This window comes from Hypanus sabinus, unplaced genomic scaffold (genome assembly GCF_030144855.1).
Source record: "Hypanus sabinus isolate sHypSab1 unplaced genomic scaffold, sHypSab1.hap1 scaffold_1402, whole genome shotgun sequence".
Taxonomy (NCBI): Eukaryota; Metazoa; Chordata; class Chondrichthyes; order Myliobatiformes; family Dasyatidae; genus Hypanus; species Hypanus sabinus.
The window spans coordinates 24,803-41,516 of NW_026779475.1; the positions used below are offsets into that span (position 1 = coordinate 24,803).

Here is a 16,714-nt window from a genome sequence, read left to right on the forward strand (position 1 = left end):
CCTGGTGGTGTGGGTCCTGAGGCTCCTCTACCTCCTTCCTGATGGCTGAGGGGTGCTACCTGTCCCTGAAACTGGTGGTGTGGGTCCTGAGGCTCCTGTACCTCGGGTGAGGGGTGATAACTGGCCCTGAACCTGGTGGTGTGGGTCCTGAGGCTCCTGTATCTCCTTCCTGATGGTTGACGGGGTGATAACTGTCCCTGAACCTGGTGGTGTGGGTCCTGAGGCTCCTCTACCTCCTTCCTGATGGCTGAGGGGTGCTACCTGTCCCTGAACCTGGTGGTGTGGTTCCTGAGGCTCCTGTACCTCGGGTGAGGGGTGATAACTGGCCCTGAACCTGGTGGTGTGGCTCCTGGAGCTCCTGTACCTCCTTCCTGATGGTTGAGGGTTGATAACTGTCCCGGAACCTGGTGGTGTGGGTTCTGAAGCTCCTGTACCTCCTTCCTGATGGTTGAGGGGTGATAACTGTTCCTGAACCTGGTGGTGTGGGTCCTGAGGCTCCTGTACCTCCTTCCTGATGGTTGAGGGGTGATAACTGTTCCTGAACCTGGTGGTGTGGGTCCTGAGGCTCCTGTACCTCCTTCCTGATGGTTGAGGGGTGATAACTGTTCCTGAACCTGGTGGTATGGGTCCTGAGGCTCCTGTACCTCCTTCCTGATTGTTGAGGGGTGATAACTGTCCCTGAACCTGGTGATGTGGGTCCTGAGGCTCCTGCACCTCGTTCCTGATGGTTGTGGGGTGATAACTGTCCCTGAACCTGGTCGTGTGGGTCCTGAGGCTCCTGTACCTCCTTCCTGATGGTTGAGGGGTGATAACTGTCACTGAACCTGGTGGTGTGGGTCCTGAGGCTCCTGCACCTCCTTCCTGATGGTTGAGGGATGATAACGGTCCCTGAAACTGCGGCTGTGGAGGCCGAGTCACTGGGCGCACGTAAGGCAGAGACATACAGGTTCTTGATTAGCATCAACAGGGAAGGGGAGTGGGGATGACTGAAAGAATTGGATCAGCCCATGGTTGAATAGTGGAACAGAATCGATGGGCCGCATGGCCTACTTCTGCTCTTGCATCTTTTTTTTGTAATTTACTTTTTATTGAAGTTCATCATCAAACAAACATTTCCATAAGATGTATTTCAGACATTGTACACATATATCATATAGTCATATATATCACAGAACTCCTCAAAGTATTTATCTGAGGTGTACACATAGAAAAGAGAGGAAAGAAAGAACAAGCAAACTAAGAAAACTCTGTTGAAGCAGGGAGTGATCTTTTTTTTTACAACATATTCATTGATTTGTGAGAATAAAATCACGCCTATGAGGCGTTTTGTAGTTAAACCATTTTTCCCAGTATGAATCAAATTGTTCCAACTTATGATTATCAGATGCTCCATTTTGTAAATGTCCATTGTAATTTCCATCCGTGTATTTAAAGTTGGGCTCTCCTGTGATAACCATTTCCTAGTAAGAATCTTTTTACCAGCCACCAACAGTATATTCATTAAATGTTTATCTTTTTTCAACCATTCTTGAGGTATCTATCCAAAATATATGGTCTTACTCTCTAAGGGTATTTCACATTTAAAGATGTCTTGTAGGCATTGTGATTTCCACAATTTCTCCAGCAAACAGGGAGGTTACTATCATAATGGGATTTCTGAGAGGGTGTAATAAAATATCTTATCAAGTTTTTCCATCCACACTCCCTCCATTTCTGTGAACTGGTACACTTCCATTGATATCTCCATATTGTCGTCCATTCTTCCTCAGATATAATGATCCCTCCTTCCTTCTCCCATTTTGTTTTAATGTATGAAGTCGAATGTGTTTTAAGATTTGACAACCCCTTATACATGCTTGAAATGATTCTACAACCGTTATCTGAATTATATGCTTTTCTAAACAGCTCTATCAAGCATGTACTTGCCTTGGTTACATTTTTAACCCTGCTATTAACCTATTGTCACATCTGTAAATACCGATAAAAGTCTTGTTTTTCTAGTAAGTCTTTCTCTTTAAGCATTTCAAAACTGAACAGTGTTCCTTCTTTCATTATGTTGCAAAGAACTGTTATTCCTTTAGCTGCCCAGTCCTTAAATCTAGCATCTGGTTTATTTGGCGTAAAATCTGAATCATGCACACCATTTAAGAATTGCAATATCTCCCTCTAGTTTATATTCTTTCATAATAGTTTTCCGTATTTTAAGAGTCAATTTCACCCATGGGTTATCAATAGTATTTATGTACCCTTGCAGGTTGTTAATCAGTCAAAATTGCTTGTATGGGGATGGGAAGTACCCACTCCTCAATGTTTTTCCATTGAGCGACAAATGATGGGTTACACCAACGTATCACAGCTCTCAACTGTGCTGCAAAATAATAATCTCTAAGAGAAGGTAGGCCCCATCCCCGCTTTTCCTTGGCTAATTGCAAAGTTTTGAGATGAACTCCAGGCCTTTTACCTTGCCAAATATATCTTGATAGCATCTTGTTCCAATCATTGAATTGATTTTGATTAATCTCTATTGGTAGGGTCTGAAACAGTCTGGGCAGTATATTCATTTTTATAGACTCAATCCTTGAACTGAGACTGAAGAAAGGAATCAGGTTCCATCTTGTTATACCTTCCTTAATTTTTTTTATATAACAATGACAGCACGGAAACAGGCCATCTCGGCCCTTCTAGTCGGTGTCAAACGCTTACTCTCACCTCGTCCCACCGACCCGCTCTCAGCCCATAACCCTCCATTCCTTTCCTGTCCATATACCTGTCCAATTTTAATATAAATGACAATAACGAACCTGCCTCTACCACTTCTACTGGAAGCTCGTTCCACACAGCTACCACTCTCCGAGTAAAGAAATTCCCCCTCCTGTTACCACTAAACTTTTGCCCCCTAACTCTCAACTCATGTCCTCTTGTTTGAATCTCCCTACTCTCAATGGAAAAAGCCTATCCACGTCACCTTTTTCTATCCCCTCATAATTTTAAATGCCTCTATCGTCCCCCCTCAACCTTCTACGTTCCAAAGAATAAAGACCTAACTTGTTCAACCTTTCCCTGTAACTTACGTTCTGAAACCCAGGTAACATTCTAGTAAATCTCCTCTGTACTCTCTCTATTTTGTTGACATCTTTCCTATAATTCGGTGACCAGAACTGTACACAATATTCCAAATTTGGCCTCACCAATGCCTTGTACAATTTTAACATTACATCCCAACTCCTATACTCAATGCTCTGATTTATAAAGGCCAGCATACCAAAAGCTTTCTTCACCACCCTGTCCACATGAGATTCCACCTTCAGGGAACTATGCACCGTTATTCCTAGATCACTCTGTTCTACTGCAATCTTCAGTGCCCGAACATTTACCATGTATGTCCTGTTTTGATTAGTCCTACCAAAATGTAACACCTCACACTTACCAGCATTAAACTCCATCTGCCATCGTTCAGCCCACTCTTCTAACTGGCCTAAATCTCTCTGCAAGCTTTGAAAACCTACTTCATTATCCACAACACCACCTGCCTTAGTATCATCTGCAAACTTACTATAGGCTGATAATTGCATTCTGATAAATTTGCCAAAGCTTTTGGCACAATGATGCCCAAATATTTGACAGACTCTGTTTGCCACGCTCAGGGGTATCGACTTTCAATTTCTGTTGGTGGGCTATAGTTATATGAAAGTAATTGGGTCTTATCTGTGTTGATCTTGTATCCTGATAATTGAGCATATTGTTCGAAGGATTGCATCAATTTAGGTAAAGGGTATGTTGGTCGCCCGACGTAGATCAAAATGTCATCCACATAACGGGCCAATTTATGCTCTGTCCCTTTAATACTAATTGCCCTGATACCTTCATTTTGTCTGATGTATGGAGCTAACGGTTCCAGATATAACACAAAGAGCAGCGGTGACCATGCACAACCCTGTCTCCTGCCCCTTTCCAGGGTAAAACTGTTTGATAAATGTCCATTGATTTTGGTCCAAGCAGTAGGATTGTCATATAGTGTCCGTATAGTTTTAATAATTGTGTCCTGGAAACCAAATCTACGTAAAGCTCTGTAAAAGAAATTGCAATTAACCGAATCGAATGCCCTTTCAGCATCCACGCTTATCACTATTGCTTGCGCTCCGACATGTGACGGTCTCTCCTCTCCCCGCAGCAGAGAGGAAGGCCCCGGCCGCCGGGCAGCCCACCCCGAGGAGACGGCCAGCTCGGCGCATCCGCGTCGACCTCTCCAGCGACAGCGGGGACGAGGAGGAGGAGGAGAGAGGTGGGTCGCTCGTAAAGTCCCCCCAACGGTCATCGTCACCCTCCTCCGCGCCCCTCCCTTTGTCTGGAATCCCGACATGGAGCTGGGGAGGGAGACGGGGAAGGTGTAGGAGAGGGGAGGGGGTGACGGTGACGGGGAGAGGGGGCGGGGTGTTGTGGAGGGAAGGTGTGTAGGGGAGGGAGTGAGTGACGGAGACGGGGAGGGGTGTGGGGGAGGGAGGGGTGACGGAGATGGGGAGGGGTGTAGGGGAGGGAGGGGGTGACGGAGACGGGGAGGTGTGTGGGGAGGGAGGGGGTGACGGAGACGGGGAGGGGTGTAGGGGAGGGAGGGGGGTGACGGAGACGGGGAGGGGTGTGGGGGAGGGAGGGGTGACGGAGATGGGGAGGGGTGTAGGGGAGGGAGGGGGTGACGGAGATGGGGAGGGGTGTAGGAGAGGGAAGGGGTGACGGAGACGGGGAGGGGTGTGGGGGAGGGAGGGGTGACGGAGATGGGGAGGGGTGTAGGGGAGGGAGGGGGTGACGGGGAGGGGTGTGGGGGAGGGAGGGGTGACAGAGATGGGGAGGGGTGTAGGGGAGGGAGGGGGTGACGGAGACGGGAAGGGGTGTGGGGGAGGGAGGGGTGACGGAGAGGGGTGGGGTGTGGGGGAGGGGGTGACGGTGACGGGCAGAGGTGTAGGGGAGGGAGGGGTGACGGAGACGGGGAGGGGTGCAGGGGAGGGAGGGTGACGGAGAGGGGTGGGGTGTAGGGGACGGAGGGGGTGATGGAGACGGGGAGAGGTGTAGGGGAGGGAGGGGGTGACGGAGACGGGGAGGGGTGGGGTGTAGGGGACGGAGGGGGTGATGGAGATGGAGAGGGGTGTAGGGGAGGGAGGGGGTGACGGAGACGGGGAGGGGTGTAGGGGACGGAGGGGTGACGGAGAGGGGTGGGGTGTGGGGGAGGGGAGGGGTGACGGAGACGGGGAGGGGTGTAGGGGAGGGAGGAGTGACGGGGAGGGATGTGGGGGAGGGGAGGGGGTGACGGTGACGGGCAGAGGTGTAGGGGAGGGAGGGGGTGACGGAGAGGGGGTGGGGTGTTGGGGAGGGAGGGAGTGACTGACGGGGAGGGGTGTAGAGGAGGGGGTGACAGAGACGGGGAGAGGTGTGGGGGAGGGAGGGGTGTAGGGGAGAGAGGGGGGTGACGGAGACGGGGAGGGGTGTGGGGGAGGGAGGGGTGACAGAGACGGGGAGGGGTGATCGGTTTCCAGCCGATGGTGACTCTCTGTCCCCTCCGTCAAACAGGGGCAGATGCAGTGGTGATGGGCTGCGAGACTCCGGAGTTCACATCACCCATCCGCCGGTCCGGGAGGAGGAGAGGGGCGGCTGCGTCCAAATGAGTCATCTCCGCTCGAGTCGGCTCGCCTGGCTGGGAGGGGGACGGGGTGTGTGTGTGAGAGACGGGGAGGGGATTGAGGGGAGTGTGGGAGAGTGAGTGAGGGATGGGATGGAGGGGAGGGTCAGGGGGAATGGAGGGTAGTGTGGGAGAGTGAGTGAGGGACGGTATGGAGGGTAGTGTGGGAGAGTGAGAGAGAGAGGGATTGGATGGAGGGGAGGGGAGTGTGGGAGAGTGAGGGGGGATGGAGGGGAGTGAGAGAGAGGGGGGATGGAGGGGATTGTGGGAGAGAGAGGGATGGAGGGTGTGGGGCAGAGGGATGGAATGGAGGGGAGTGTGGGAGAGAGAGAGGGATGGAGGGTGTGAGAGAGAAAAGATGAGTGTGAGAAAGCGAGTGAAGCTGGGAGGGGGGGTGCCCCGGGGAAGGGTGTGTGTGAGAGAGAGGGGGGGGGTGACTGTGGGGTTAGATTATCGGAGGGGAGGTGGGCGTGAGGAGACTATGCGTCTGTATGTTGGGAGGTTGCGCGGGGACCTCTCTGCCTGTGTATATACGTCTTTGTGTGTGTCTCAACTTGCCTCCCTCTGTCACAACCGACTCTCCGCACAATTCCCTCTGTCCCCTCGCCCCGTTGGAAAAATAAACTGCCTCCGTCTCGGAAACAGCAACAGACTTGTCCCTCGACCACTGAGACAGGGAAGGGAGGGAGTGACGGGAGAGAAGAGGGCGAGCGGAGGTGGAGGGGTAGGGTAGTAAGGGAAGGGTGATGAGGATGCGGGGGGAGCGGGTACAAGGGAAGGGAGGGGGAGCCAAAGAGAGGGAAGGAGGGAAAAACTCACAAGGCAGAAAGAATACATAAATCAGTCTGTCAGAACAATTTTATTTCATCCCGGACGAATACTGAACAGTAAAATAAATTTTTCAGGAGTGGAAAATCACTGAACTGCCATGATTAATAGAGATGGTGGGTCAGCTCGATAAATACAGGGACACTTCAAAGAATATTTACACCACAACACTGAATCACGGTGGGGTGGGGGGGGGGGGGTGAAATCAGACGATCTGCTTCAAAAGTTTGCTGGAATTGTCCGAAACCTCATCCTGTCCAGGAATGAAATTTTGAAAGCACTGGTACAGATAGAGTTTCTGAAACGGGAGAAGGCAAAGAGTCAGGTTAACTCAGAGTGAATCTCCCTCCACACCGTCCCATCACACACTCCCGGGGTCAGACACAGAGTGAATCTCCCTCCCCACCGTCCCATCACACACTCCCAGGGTCAGACACAGAGTGAATCTCCCTCCCCACCGTCCCATCACACACTCCCGGGGTCAGACACAGAGTGAATCTCCCTCCACACCGTCCCATCACACACTCCCGGGGTCAGACACAGAGTGAATCTCCCTCCCCACCGTCCCATCACACACTCCCGGGGTCAGACACAGAGTGAATCTCCCTCCACACCGTCCCATCACACACTCCCGGGATCAGACACAGAGTGAATCTCCCTCCACACCGTCCCATCACACACTCCCAGGGTCAGACACAGAGTGAATCTCCCTCCACACCGTCCCATCACACACTCCCGGGGTCAGACACAGAGTGAATCTCCCTCCTCACCGTCCCATCACACACTCCCGGAGTCAGACACAGAGTGAATCTCCCTCCCCACCGTCCCATCACACACTCCCGGAGTCAGACACAGAGTGAATCTCCCTCCTCACCGTCCCATCACACACTCCCGGAGTCAGACACAGAGTGAATCTCCCTCCCCACCGTCCCATCACCCACTCCCGGGGTCAGACACAGAGTGAATCTCCCTCCACACCGTCCCATCACACTCTCCCGGGGTCAGACACAGAGTGAATCTCCCTCCACACCGTCCCATCACACACTCCCGGAGTCAGACACAGAGTGAATCTCCCTCCACACCGTCCCATCACACACTCCCGGGGTCAGACACAGAGTGAATCTCCCTCCACTCCGTCCCATCACACACTCCCGGGGTCAGACACAGAGTGAATCTCCCTCCGCACCGTCCCATCACACACTCCCGGGGTCAGACACAGAGTGAATCTCCCTCCTCACCGTCCCATCACACACTCCCAGGGTCAGACACAGAGTGAATCTCCCTCCTCACCGTCCCATCACACACTCCCGGGGTCAGACACAGAGTGAATCTCCCTCCGCTCCGTCCCATCACACACTCCCGGGGTCAGACACAGAGTGAATCTCCCTCCACACCGTCCCATCACACACTCCCGGGGTCAGACACAGAGTGAATCTCCCTCCACACCGTCCCATCACACACTCCCGGGGTCAGACACAGAGTGAATCTCCCTCCACACCGTCCCATCACACACTCCCGGGGTCTGACACAGAGTGAATCTCCCTCCACACCGTCCCATCACACACTCCCGGGGTCAGACACAGAGTGAATCTCCCTCCGCACCGTCCCATCACACACTCCCGGGGTCAGACACAGAGTGGATCCCATCAAAAACTCACCTTGGTCCTCGTTGACGAAGTGTCTGAAAGGGAAGTGAGATCTGTCAGTGTCCGAGTCCCAGTTCCCCACCCCTCCCGCTCTCGGAGACCGGAGGGCCAGCTCCGGTTTGCCACTCACCCCTCCGGGAGACCAGGCACACGATGATCAGGAGGAGGAAGAAGACCAGGGCCCAGGCCAGCACCACGGCGAGGACCCAGGTTCTCTGCGGGCCAGCCGAGCCGCACTCGGCGTCCGACACTGCCGTTCCGTCCCGGAGGGTCTGCAGGCCCTTGGTTCCACACCTGTGGCGGGGGAGAGAGGGTGTCGGCCGTCAGCGAGCTGCTCCACCCCTCGCCACACTCCCTCCTCTGACCCCTCACTCCCCCATTCCCCTTCTCCTCCCTCTCCTACTCCTTTCGCCCTTCTCTCTCCCCGCTCCTCTGCTCCTCTCCTCTCCCTCCCTCCCCCTCCTCTCCCTCCCTCCCCCTCCTCCCTCTCACTCCCCCATTCCCCTTCTACTTTCGCCCTCTCTCTCCCCACTCCTCTGCTCCTCCCTCTCCCTCCCCGTCCTCCTCCCTCTCCCTCCCCGTCCTCCTCCCTCTCCCTCCCCATCCTCCTCCCTCTCCCTCCCCATCCTCCTCCCTCTCCCTCCCCGTCCTCCTCCCTCTCCCTCCCCGTCCTCCTCCCTCTCCCTCCCCGTCCTCCACCCTCTCCCTCCCCATCCTCCTCCCTCTCCCTCCCCGTCCTCCTCCCTCTCCCTCCCCGTCCTCCTCTCCTCGCCCTCCCCGTCCTCCTCCCTCTCCCTCCCCGTCCTCCTCCCTCTCCCTCCCCGTCCTCCTCCCTCTCACTCCCCCATTCCCTTCTTCTACTTTCGCAATTCTCTCTCTCCCCGCTCCTCTGCTCCTCTCCTCTCCCTCCCTCCCCTCCTCCCTCTCCCTCCCCCATTCCCCTTCTCCTCCCTCTCCTACTCCTTTCGCCCTTCTCTCTCTCTGCCCCTCTCCTCTCACTCCCCCTGCTCCTCCCCTTCCTTCTCTCACCTCTTCTGCCACCTTCCCTCTCCTCTCCTCCCCCTACTCTCTCTGCCCCCACTCGCTCCCTCTCCCCCATCGCCCCCCTTCCCGTCCCTCTTTTCTCTCCAAACCCCCCAGCTCCCACCCCGAGTCACCTCGTCCAGGGTTTGCAGGGTTTCCGCGACGGAGAGCTGGAGAAAGTCCCCTCGGAACAGGGCTTGCAAGGAGCCTCCCCCGTCTCGTTACCTGCCGGGCGCAGACAGAGAGAGAGTGAGCTGCCCCCAAACGAGCCGAACCCCCCCCCTGGCGCCAGGTTGCCGGACTGCCTTCGGGGAAGGGGGAGGCGGGGAGCCCGATGGAGGGGGCGCTGGGTGCCCGCAGTGAGGGTCGAGCGAGGGCCGCCCCCCTGCGATGCACTGAGAGCACTGGTTGATACCGCGTTGGAGGGACGGTCAGCGTGGGGGCAACGGTTGACGGGTGGGGTGTCCCCCGGACAGGACGGTCTCCCCCCCCACCCCCGACCGACAGAGGTGGATGTGGCGCGGGTACCGTACCAGGACTGGAGACTCCCTGCCCCGCCGGGCACAACGACTCTCTCCGGCACGAAGAACAAGTCCCATTCTTTACCAGCTCCTCGCAGACGAACCCAGGGGCACACCCGCAGATGGTGGGGCTCCGCCGGGTGCAGGGGCTCAGCTCAACCCGGCCTTCAACTGCGGAAACGCGGGGGGAGACGGAATCAGGGGCCGGCGGTACCACTCCCTCCCTCTAAACCTTTCCTATCCGTGTCCCTGACCGAGTGTCGTTAATGTACCTGCCTCGACCACTTCCTCCGGCAGCTCCTTCCACAGACGGACCACCCATATCCCTCTAAACCTTTCCTATCCGTGTCCCTGTCCGAGTGTCGTTAATGTACCCGCCTCGACCACTTCCTCCGGCAGCTCCTTCCACAGACGGACCACCCGTATCCCTCTAAACCTTTCCTATCCGTGTCCCTGTCCGAGTGTCGTTAATGTACCTGCCTCGACCACTTCCTCCGGCAGCTCCTTCCACAGACGGACCACCCGTATCCCTCTAAACCTTTCCTATCCGTGTCCCTGTCCGAGTGTCGTTAATGTACCTGCCTCGACCACTTCCTCCGGCAGCTCCTTCCACAGACGGACCACCCGTATCCCTCTAAACCTTTCCTATCCGTGTCCCTGTCCGAGTGTCGTTAATGTACCTGCCTCGACCACTTCCTCCGGCAGCTCCTTCCACAGACAGACCACCCGTATCCCTCTAAACCTTTCCTATCCGTGTCCCTGTCCGAGTGTCGTTAATGTACCTGCCTCGACCACTTCCTCCGGCAGCTCCTTCCACAGACGGACCACCCGTATCCCTCTAAACCTTCACTATCCGTGTCCCTGTCCGAGTGTCGTTAATGTACCCGCCTCGACCACTTCCTCCGGCAGCTCCTTCCACAGACGGACCACCCGTATCCCTCTAAACCTTTCCTATCAGTGTCCCTGTCCGAGTGTCGTTAATGTCCCTGCCACGACCACTTCCTCCGGCAGCTCCTTCCACAGACGGACCACCCGTATCCCTCTAAACCTTTCCTATCCGTGTCCCTGTCCGAGTGTCGTTAATGTACCCGCCTCGACCACTTCCTCCGGCAGCTCCTTCCACAGACGGACCACCCGTATCCCTCTAAACCTTTCCTATCAGTGTCCCTGTCCGAGTGTCGTTAATGTCCCTGCCACGACCACTTCCTCCGGCAGCTCCTTCCACAGACGGACCACCCGTATCCCTCTAAACCTTTCCTATCCGTGTCACTGTCCGAGTGTCGTTAATGTACCTGCCTCGACCACTTCCTCCGGCAGCTCCTTCCACAGACGGACCACCCGTATCCCTCTAAACCTTTCCTATCCGTGTCCCTGTCCGAGTGTCGTTAATGTACCTGCCTCGACCACTTCCTCCGGCAGCTCCTTCCACAGACGGACCACCCGTATCCCTCTAAACCTTTCCTATCCGTGTCCCTGTCCGAGTGTCGTTAATGTACCTGCCTCGACCACTTCCTCCGGCAGCTCCTTCCACAGACGGACCACCCGTATCCCTCTAACCCTTTCCTATCCGTGTCCCTGTCCGAGTGTCGTTAATGTACCTGCCTCGACCACTTCCTCCGGCAGCTCCTTCCACAGACGGACCACCCGTATCCCTCTAAACCTTCACTATCCGTGTCCCTGTCCGAGTGTCGTTAATGTACCCGCCTCGACCACTTCCTCCGGCAGCTCCTTCCACAGACGGACCACCCGTATCCCTCTAAACCTTTCCCATTCGTGTCCCTGTCCGAGTGTCGTTAATGTACCTGCCTCGACCACTTCCTCCGGCAGCTCCTTCCACAGACAGACCACCCGTATCCCTCTAAACCTTTCCTATCCGTGTCCCTGTCCGAGTGTCGTTAATGTACCTGCCTCGACCACTTCCTCCGGCAGCTCCTTCCACAGACGGACCACCCGTATCCCTCTAAACCTTCACTATCCGTGTCCCTGTCCGAGTGTCGTTAATGTACCCGCCTCGACCACTTCCTCCGGCAGCTCCTTCCACAGACGGACCACCCGTATCCCTCTAAACCTTTCCTATCCGTGTCCCTGTCCGAGTGTCGTTAATGTACCCGCCTCGACCACTTCCTCCGGCAGCTCCTTCCACAGACGGACCACCCGTATCCCTCTAAACCTTTCCTATCAGTGTCCCTGTCCGAGTGTCGTTAATGTACCTGCCTCGACCACTTCCTCCGGCAGCTCCTTCCACAGACGGACCACCCGTATCCCTCTAAACCTTTCCTATCCGTGTCCCTGTCCGAGTGTCGTTAATGTACCTGCCTCGACCACTTCCTCCGGCAGCTCCTTCCACAGACGGACCACCCGTATCCCTCTAAACCTTTCCTATCCGTGTCCCTGTCCGAGTGTCGTTAATGTACCTGCCTCGACCACTTCCTCCGGCAGCTCCTTCCACAGACGGACCACCCCGTATCCCTCTAAACCTTTCCTATCCGTGTCCCTGTCCGAGTGTCGTTAATGTACCTGCCTCGACCACTTCCTCCGGCAGCTCCTTCCACAGACGGACCACCCGTATCCCTCTAAACCTTTCCTATCCGTGTCCCTGTCCGAGTGTCGTTAATGTACCTGCCTCGACCACTTCCTCCGGCAGCTCCTTCCACAGACGGACCACCCGTATCCCTCTAAACCTTTCCTATCCGTCTCCCTGTCCGAGTGTCGTTAATGTCCCTGCCTCGACCACTTCCTCCGGCAGCTCCTTCCACAGACGGACCACCCGTATCCCTCTAAACCTTTCCTATCCGTGTCCCTGTCCGAGTGTCGTTAATGTACCTGCCTCGGCCTCCCCCCTCCACCTGACACTCACCTGGGTCGCAGAACTTGCACCGGAAGCATTTCAGCTGGCCGTTGGCCGTTTCGATGTACTCCCCATCCCCGCACGGCCGGCACTGTGTGTCCCTGGTCAGCGTGCAGTCCTGGGCCACGTAGCTCCCTGAGGGGGCAGCAGAGGGTGACCGGGGTTTGGGTGGGGTGGGGGGGGGGGGGGGTAACCCGCAGGCGAAGCGGCCGGAAGCGGTGCAAGATCTCGGGCGGTCAGGCAGCCCCTTCCCCGGGACTGGAGAGGGAGCCGGGGCAGAGAGGCCGGAACAGGGAAGTTGGGGAGGGGTGGGGTGGTCGATCAGTACTCTGCCTTCTTGTCTGCTTTGGAGAGAACCGCCTCTTGACCTCCGTTGTCCAGCAGCCCCCTAGCTTGTCCCTACCCTGACTAACGTTGAAAACCTCCAGCACAAATCACTCCCCTTCTACCCAGAAAGCCCTGTCGAACATGTCCCTACCTGGGAAATGACCCTCTATTTCTCTCAGCTCCACGAACCCATCCAAAAGTCTCTTAACAGACCCTCTCGTTTCCGCCTCCACCACCGTTGCCGACAGCCCGTTCCACACACTCACCACTCTCTGAGTGAAAAACTCACCCCTGACATCTCCTCTGTACCTACTCCCCAGCACCTCAAACCCGTGTCCTCTTGTGGCGACCATTTCAGCCCCGGGGAAAAGCCTCTGACTATCCACACCATCAATGCCTCTCATCATCTTGTACACCTCTGTCAGGTCACCTCTCATCCTCCGTCACTCCGAGGAGAAAAGGCCGAGTTCACTCAACCTGTTCTCATAAGGCATGCTCCCCAATCCAGGCAACATCCTTGTCAATCTCCTCTACGCCCTTTCTATGGCTTCCACGTCCTTCCTGTAGTGAGGCGACCGGAACTGAGCACAGTACTCCAAGTGGGGTCTGACCAGGGTCCGATATAGCTGCAACATTACCTCTCGGCTCCTAAACTCAATCCCACGATTGACGAAGGCCAATACACCGTACGCCTTCTTAACCACAAAGTCAACCTGCACAGCTGCTTTGAGCGTCCTGTGGACTCGGACCCCAAGATCCCTCTGATCCCCCGCACTGCCCAGAGTCTCACCATTAATACTATATTCTGCCGTCAGATTTGACCGACCAAAATGAACCACCTCACACTTATCTGGGTTAAACTCCATCTGCCACCTCTCAGCCCAGTTTTACATCCTATCGATGTCCCGCTGTAACCCCTGACAGCCCTCCACACGATCCACGACACCCCAACCTTTGAGTCATCAGGAAACTCACTAACCCATCCCTCCACTCCCTGGTCCGGAAAGTCGGGGATGAGATTCCTGCCTTGTTTTCCATCAGAAGCACAAAATCAAGAGGGAGGTCCCGTCAAACGAGGATCTGCGGACGAAATATCCCCGCCCCCACTTCCCCTTGCCCCATGGGGGTGAGGAGACAGGTTCCTGGGTGCTGCCTCGGTGGAGGGAAGAGCGGGCAGTGGAACAGCTCGGGGCTGGGGGGGGGGGGGCAGTTAACTCACCGGCCGGGCACATTTTACAGCAGCGATGTTCCCCTTGGTATTCCAGCTCGGAGCAAGAGTCCCCCCCGCGTACCGGGACTAGCAGCAACTGAGGGGACAGAGAGGGCGAGAGGGATTTAGAGTCGGAGGCAACGACAGCACCGTTTGCTGCACCACCCGCCCCCGGTGGAAAAAGCCATCGCGTTTTGCCCTCCGAATTCGATACACCTCTGTCAGGGACTCCCCTCGATCTTCTGTGCTCCCTCCCCTGTCCAACCCGGCCCCTCGGGGCCCGGCATCAGCCTTGTAGATTCTCTCCTGTGGGGTGGGGGGGGGGGGCATCAGATCTGCAGATAGCGAGACCGGTGAGACGTGGAGAGGGAGGTTTGGAGCAAGAAGCCTGTAAGTTGATCGGTGAAAGGGACATGGAAGAGGAACAGAGCGGAGGGGATAGGGAGGGAAACGGGGATGGGGATTGGTGGAGGGGGGAGGGGGGCTTTACGGGAGGTTTGAGAGCCCGATGCCCGAGGTGTGGCTCCTCCAAGGCTGGTCCGGACGCGGAGGAGGCCGCGGGTGGACGTGTCGGGAAGGGAGGTGTGGGATTAAATGGGCGGCTGCCGGGAGACCATGCTTGTCCTGGCGAATCGGTCTCCCGACCGACGTCCGGGTCTCACCGATCTACCAGGAGCGCCGGACGCAGCGGACCGTGTAACAATCATAGCACGGAAACAGGCCATTCGGCCCTTCTAGTCCGTGCCGAACGCTTACTCTCACCTAGTCCCACCGACCCGCACTCAGCCCATAACCCTCCACTCCTTTCCTGTCCATATACCTGTCCAATTTTACTGTAAATGACAATACCGAACCAGCCTCTACCACTTCTACTGGAAGCTACACAGCTACCACTCTCCGAGTAAAGAAATTCCCCCTCGTGTCACCCCTAAACTTTTGCCCCCTAACTCTCAACTCATGTCCTCTTGTTTGAATCTCCCCTACTCTCAATGGAAAAAGCCTATCCACGTCAACTCTATCTATACCCCCTCATAATTTTAAATACCTCTATCAAGTCCCCCCTCAACCCTTCTACCCTCCAAAGAATAAAGACCTAACTTGTTCAACCTTTCTCTGTGACTTAGGTGCTGAAACCCGGGTAAGATTGGTAATAAAACCCAGGAGGGTATTTCAGGTGAATACCTGGCTTGAAAAATGGTGCAAGGGGGAGGGATTCAAATTTCTGGGGCATTGGAACCAGTTCTGGGGGAGGTGGGACCGGTATAAACAGGACAGGTCTGCCACCTGGGCTGGACTGGAACCAATGTCCTAGAGGGAGTGTTTGCTACTGCTGTTCAGGAGGATTTAAACTATTGTGGCAGGGGGAAGGGAACAAGTGCAGAGAGACAGAGGGGTGTAAAAATGAGGGTAGAAGCAAAAAGTAGTCAGGTGAAAAGTAAAACCTGGCAAGCAGGCAAATCCAGGGCAAAAATCAAAAAGAGCCACTTTTCAACATAATTGTATAAGTTGTAAAAACAAACCTGAAGGCTTTGTGTGTCAATGCCAGGAGCATTCATAACAAAGGTGGATGAATTGAATGTGCAGATAGTTATTAATGAATATGATATAGTTGGGATCACAGAGACATGGCTCCAGGGTGACCAAGGATGGGAGGTCAACATCCAGGGATATTCAATATTCAGGAGGGATAGACAGGAAAGAAAAGGGGGTGGGTAGCATCGCTGGCTAGAGAGGAGATTAACGCAACAGAAAGGAAGGACATTAGCCTGAAGGATGTGGAATCGATGTGGGTAGAGCTGCATAACACTCAGGGGCAGAAAACGCTGGTGGGAGTTGTGTACAGGCCATCTAACAGCAGTAGTGAGGTTGGGATGGCATTAAACAGGAAATTAGAAATGTGTGCAATAAAGGAACAGTAGTTATAATGGGTGACTTCAATCTACATATAGATTGGGGTGAACCAAATTGGTAAGGGTGCTGAGGAAGAGGATTTCTTGGAATGTATGCGGGATGGTTTTCTGAACCAACATGTCGAGGAACCAACTAGAGAGCAGGCCAACCTAGATTGGGTATTGAGCAATGAGGTAGGGTTAGTTAGCAATCTTGTCATGCGAAGCCCCTTGGGTAAGAGTGACCATAATATGGTGGAATTCTTCATTAAGATGGAGAGTGACATAGTTAATTCAGAAACAAAGGTTCTGAACTTAAAGAAGGGTAACTTTGAAGGTATGAGATGTGAATTAGCCAAGATAGACTGGGAAATGATACTTAAAGGGTTGACGGAGGATATGCAATGGCAAGCATTTAAAGATCACATGGATGAACTACAACAATTGTTCTTCCCAATTTGGCAAAAGAATAAACCAGGGAAGGTAGTGCACCCGTGGGCCGACAAGGGAAATTAGGGATAGTATCAAGTCGAAAGAAGAAATATAAATTTAGCAAAAAAAAAGCGGCACACCCGAGGACTGGGAGCAGTTCAGAGTCCAGCAGAGGAGGACAAAGGGCTTAATTAGAAAAGGAAAAAGATTATGAGAGAAAGCTGGCAGGGAACATAAAACCTGACTGTAAAAGCGTTTATAGGTATGTGAAAAGAAAAGGATTGATCAAGACAAATGTAAGTCCTTTACAGTCAGACACAGG

The 16,714-nt window shown here is 54.7% G+C and overlaps 1 protein-coding gene across 1 annotated transcript in view; it reads right to left on the bottom strand.

The window, feature by feature from the left end:
- Positions 1 to 6,508: 6,508 nt before the first annotated feature.
- LOC132386940 (tumor necrosis factor receptor superfamily member 5-like) overlaps positions 6,509 to 16,714 on the bottom strand; it is a 26,695-nt gene continuing 16,489 nt past the window's right edge. The window contains exons 2-8 of the mRNA XM_059959292.1: positions 14,081 to 14,168; positions 12,544 to 12,669; positions 9,699 to 9,857; positions 9,300 to 9,390; positions 8,273 to 8,436; positions 8,155 to 8,177; positions 6,509 to 6,794 (exon numbers count right to left, since the gene is read on the bottom strand). Of these exons, the coding sequence (XP_059815275.1) occupies positions 6,702 to 6,794; positions 8,155 to 8,177; positions 8,273 to 8,436; positions 9,300 to 9,390; positions 9,699 to 9,857; positions 12,544 to 12,669; positions 14,081 to 14,168 (744 nt within the window). The 3' untranslated portion in view covers positions 6,509 to 6,701. The remainder of the gene's footprint in view (positions 6,795 to 8,154; positions 8,178 to 8,272; positions 8,437 to 9,299; positions 9,391 to 9,698; positions 9,858 to 12,543; positions 12,670 to 14,080; positions 14,169 to 16,714) is intronic.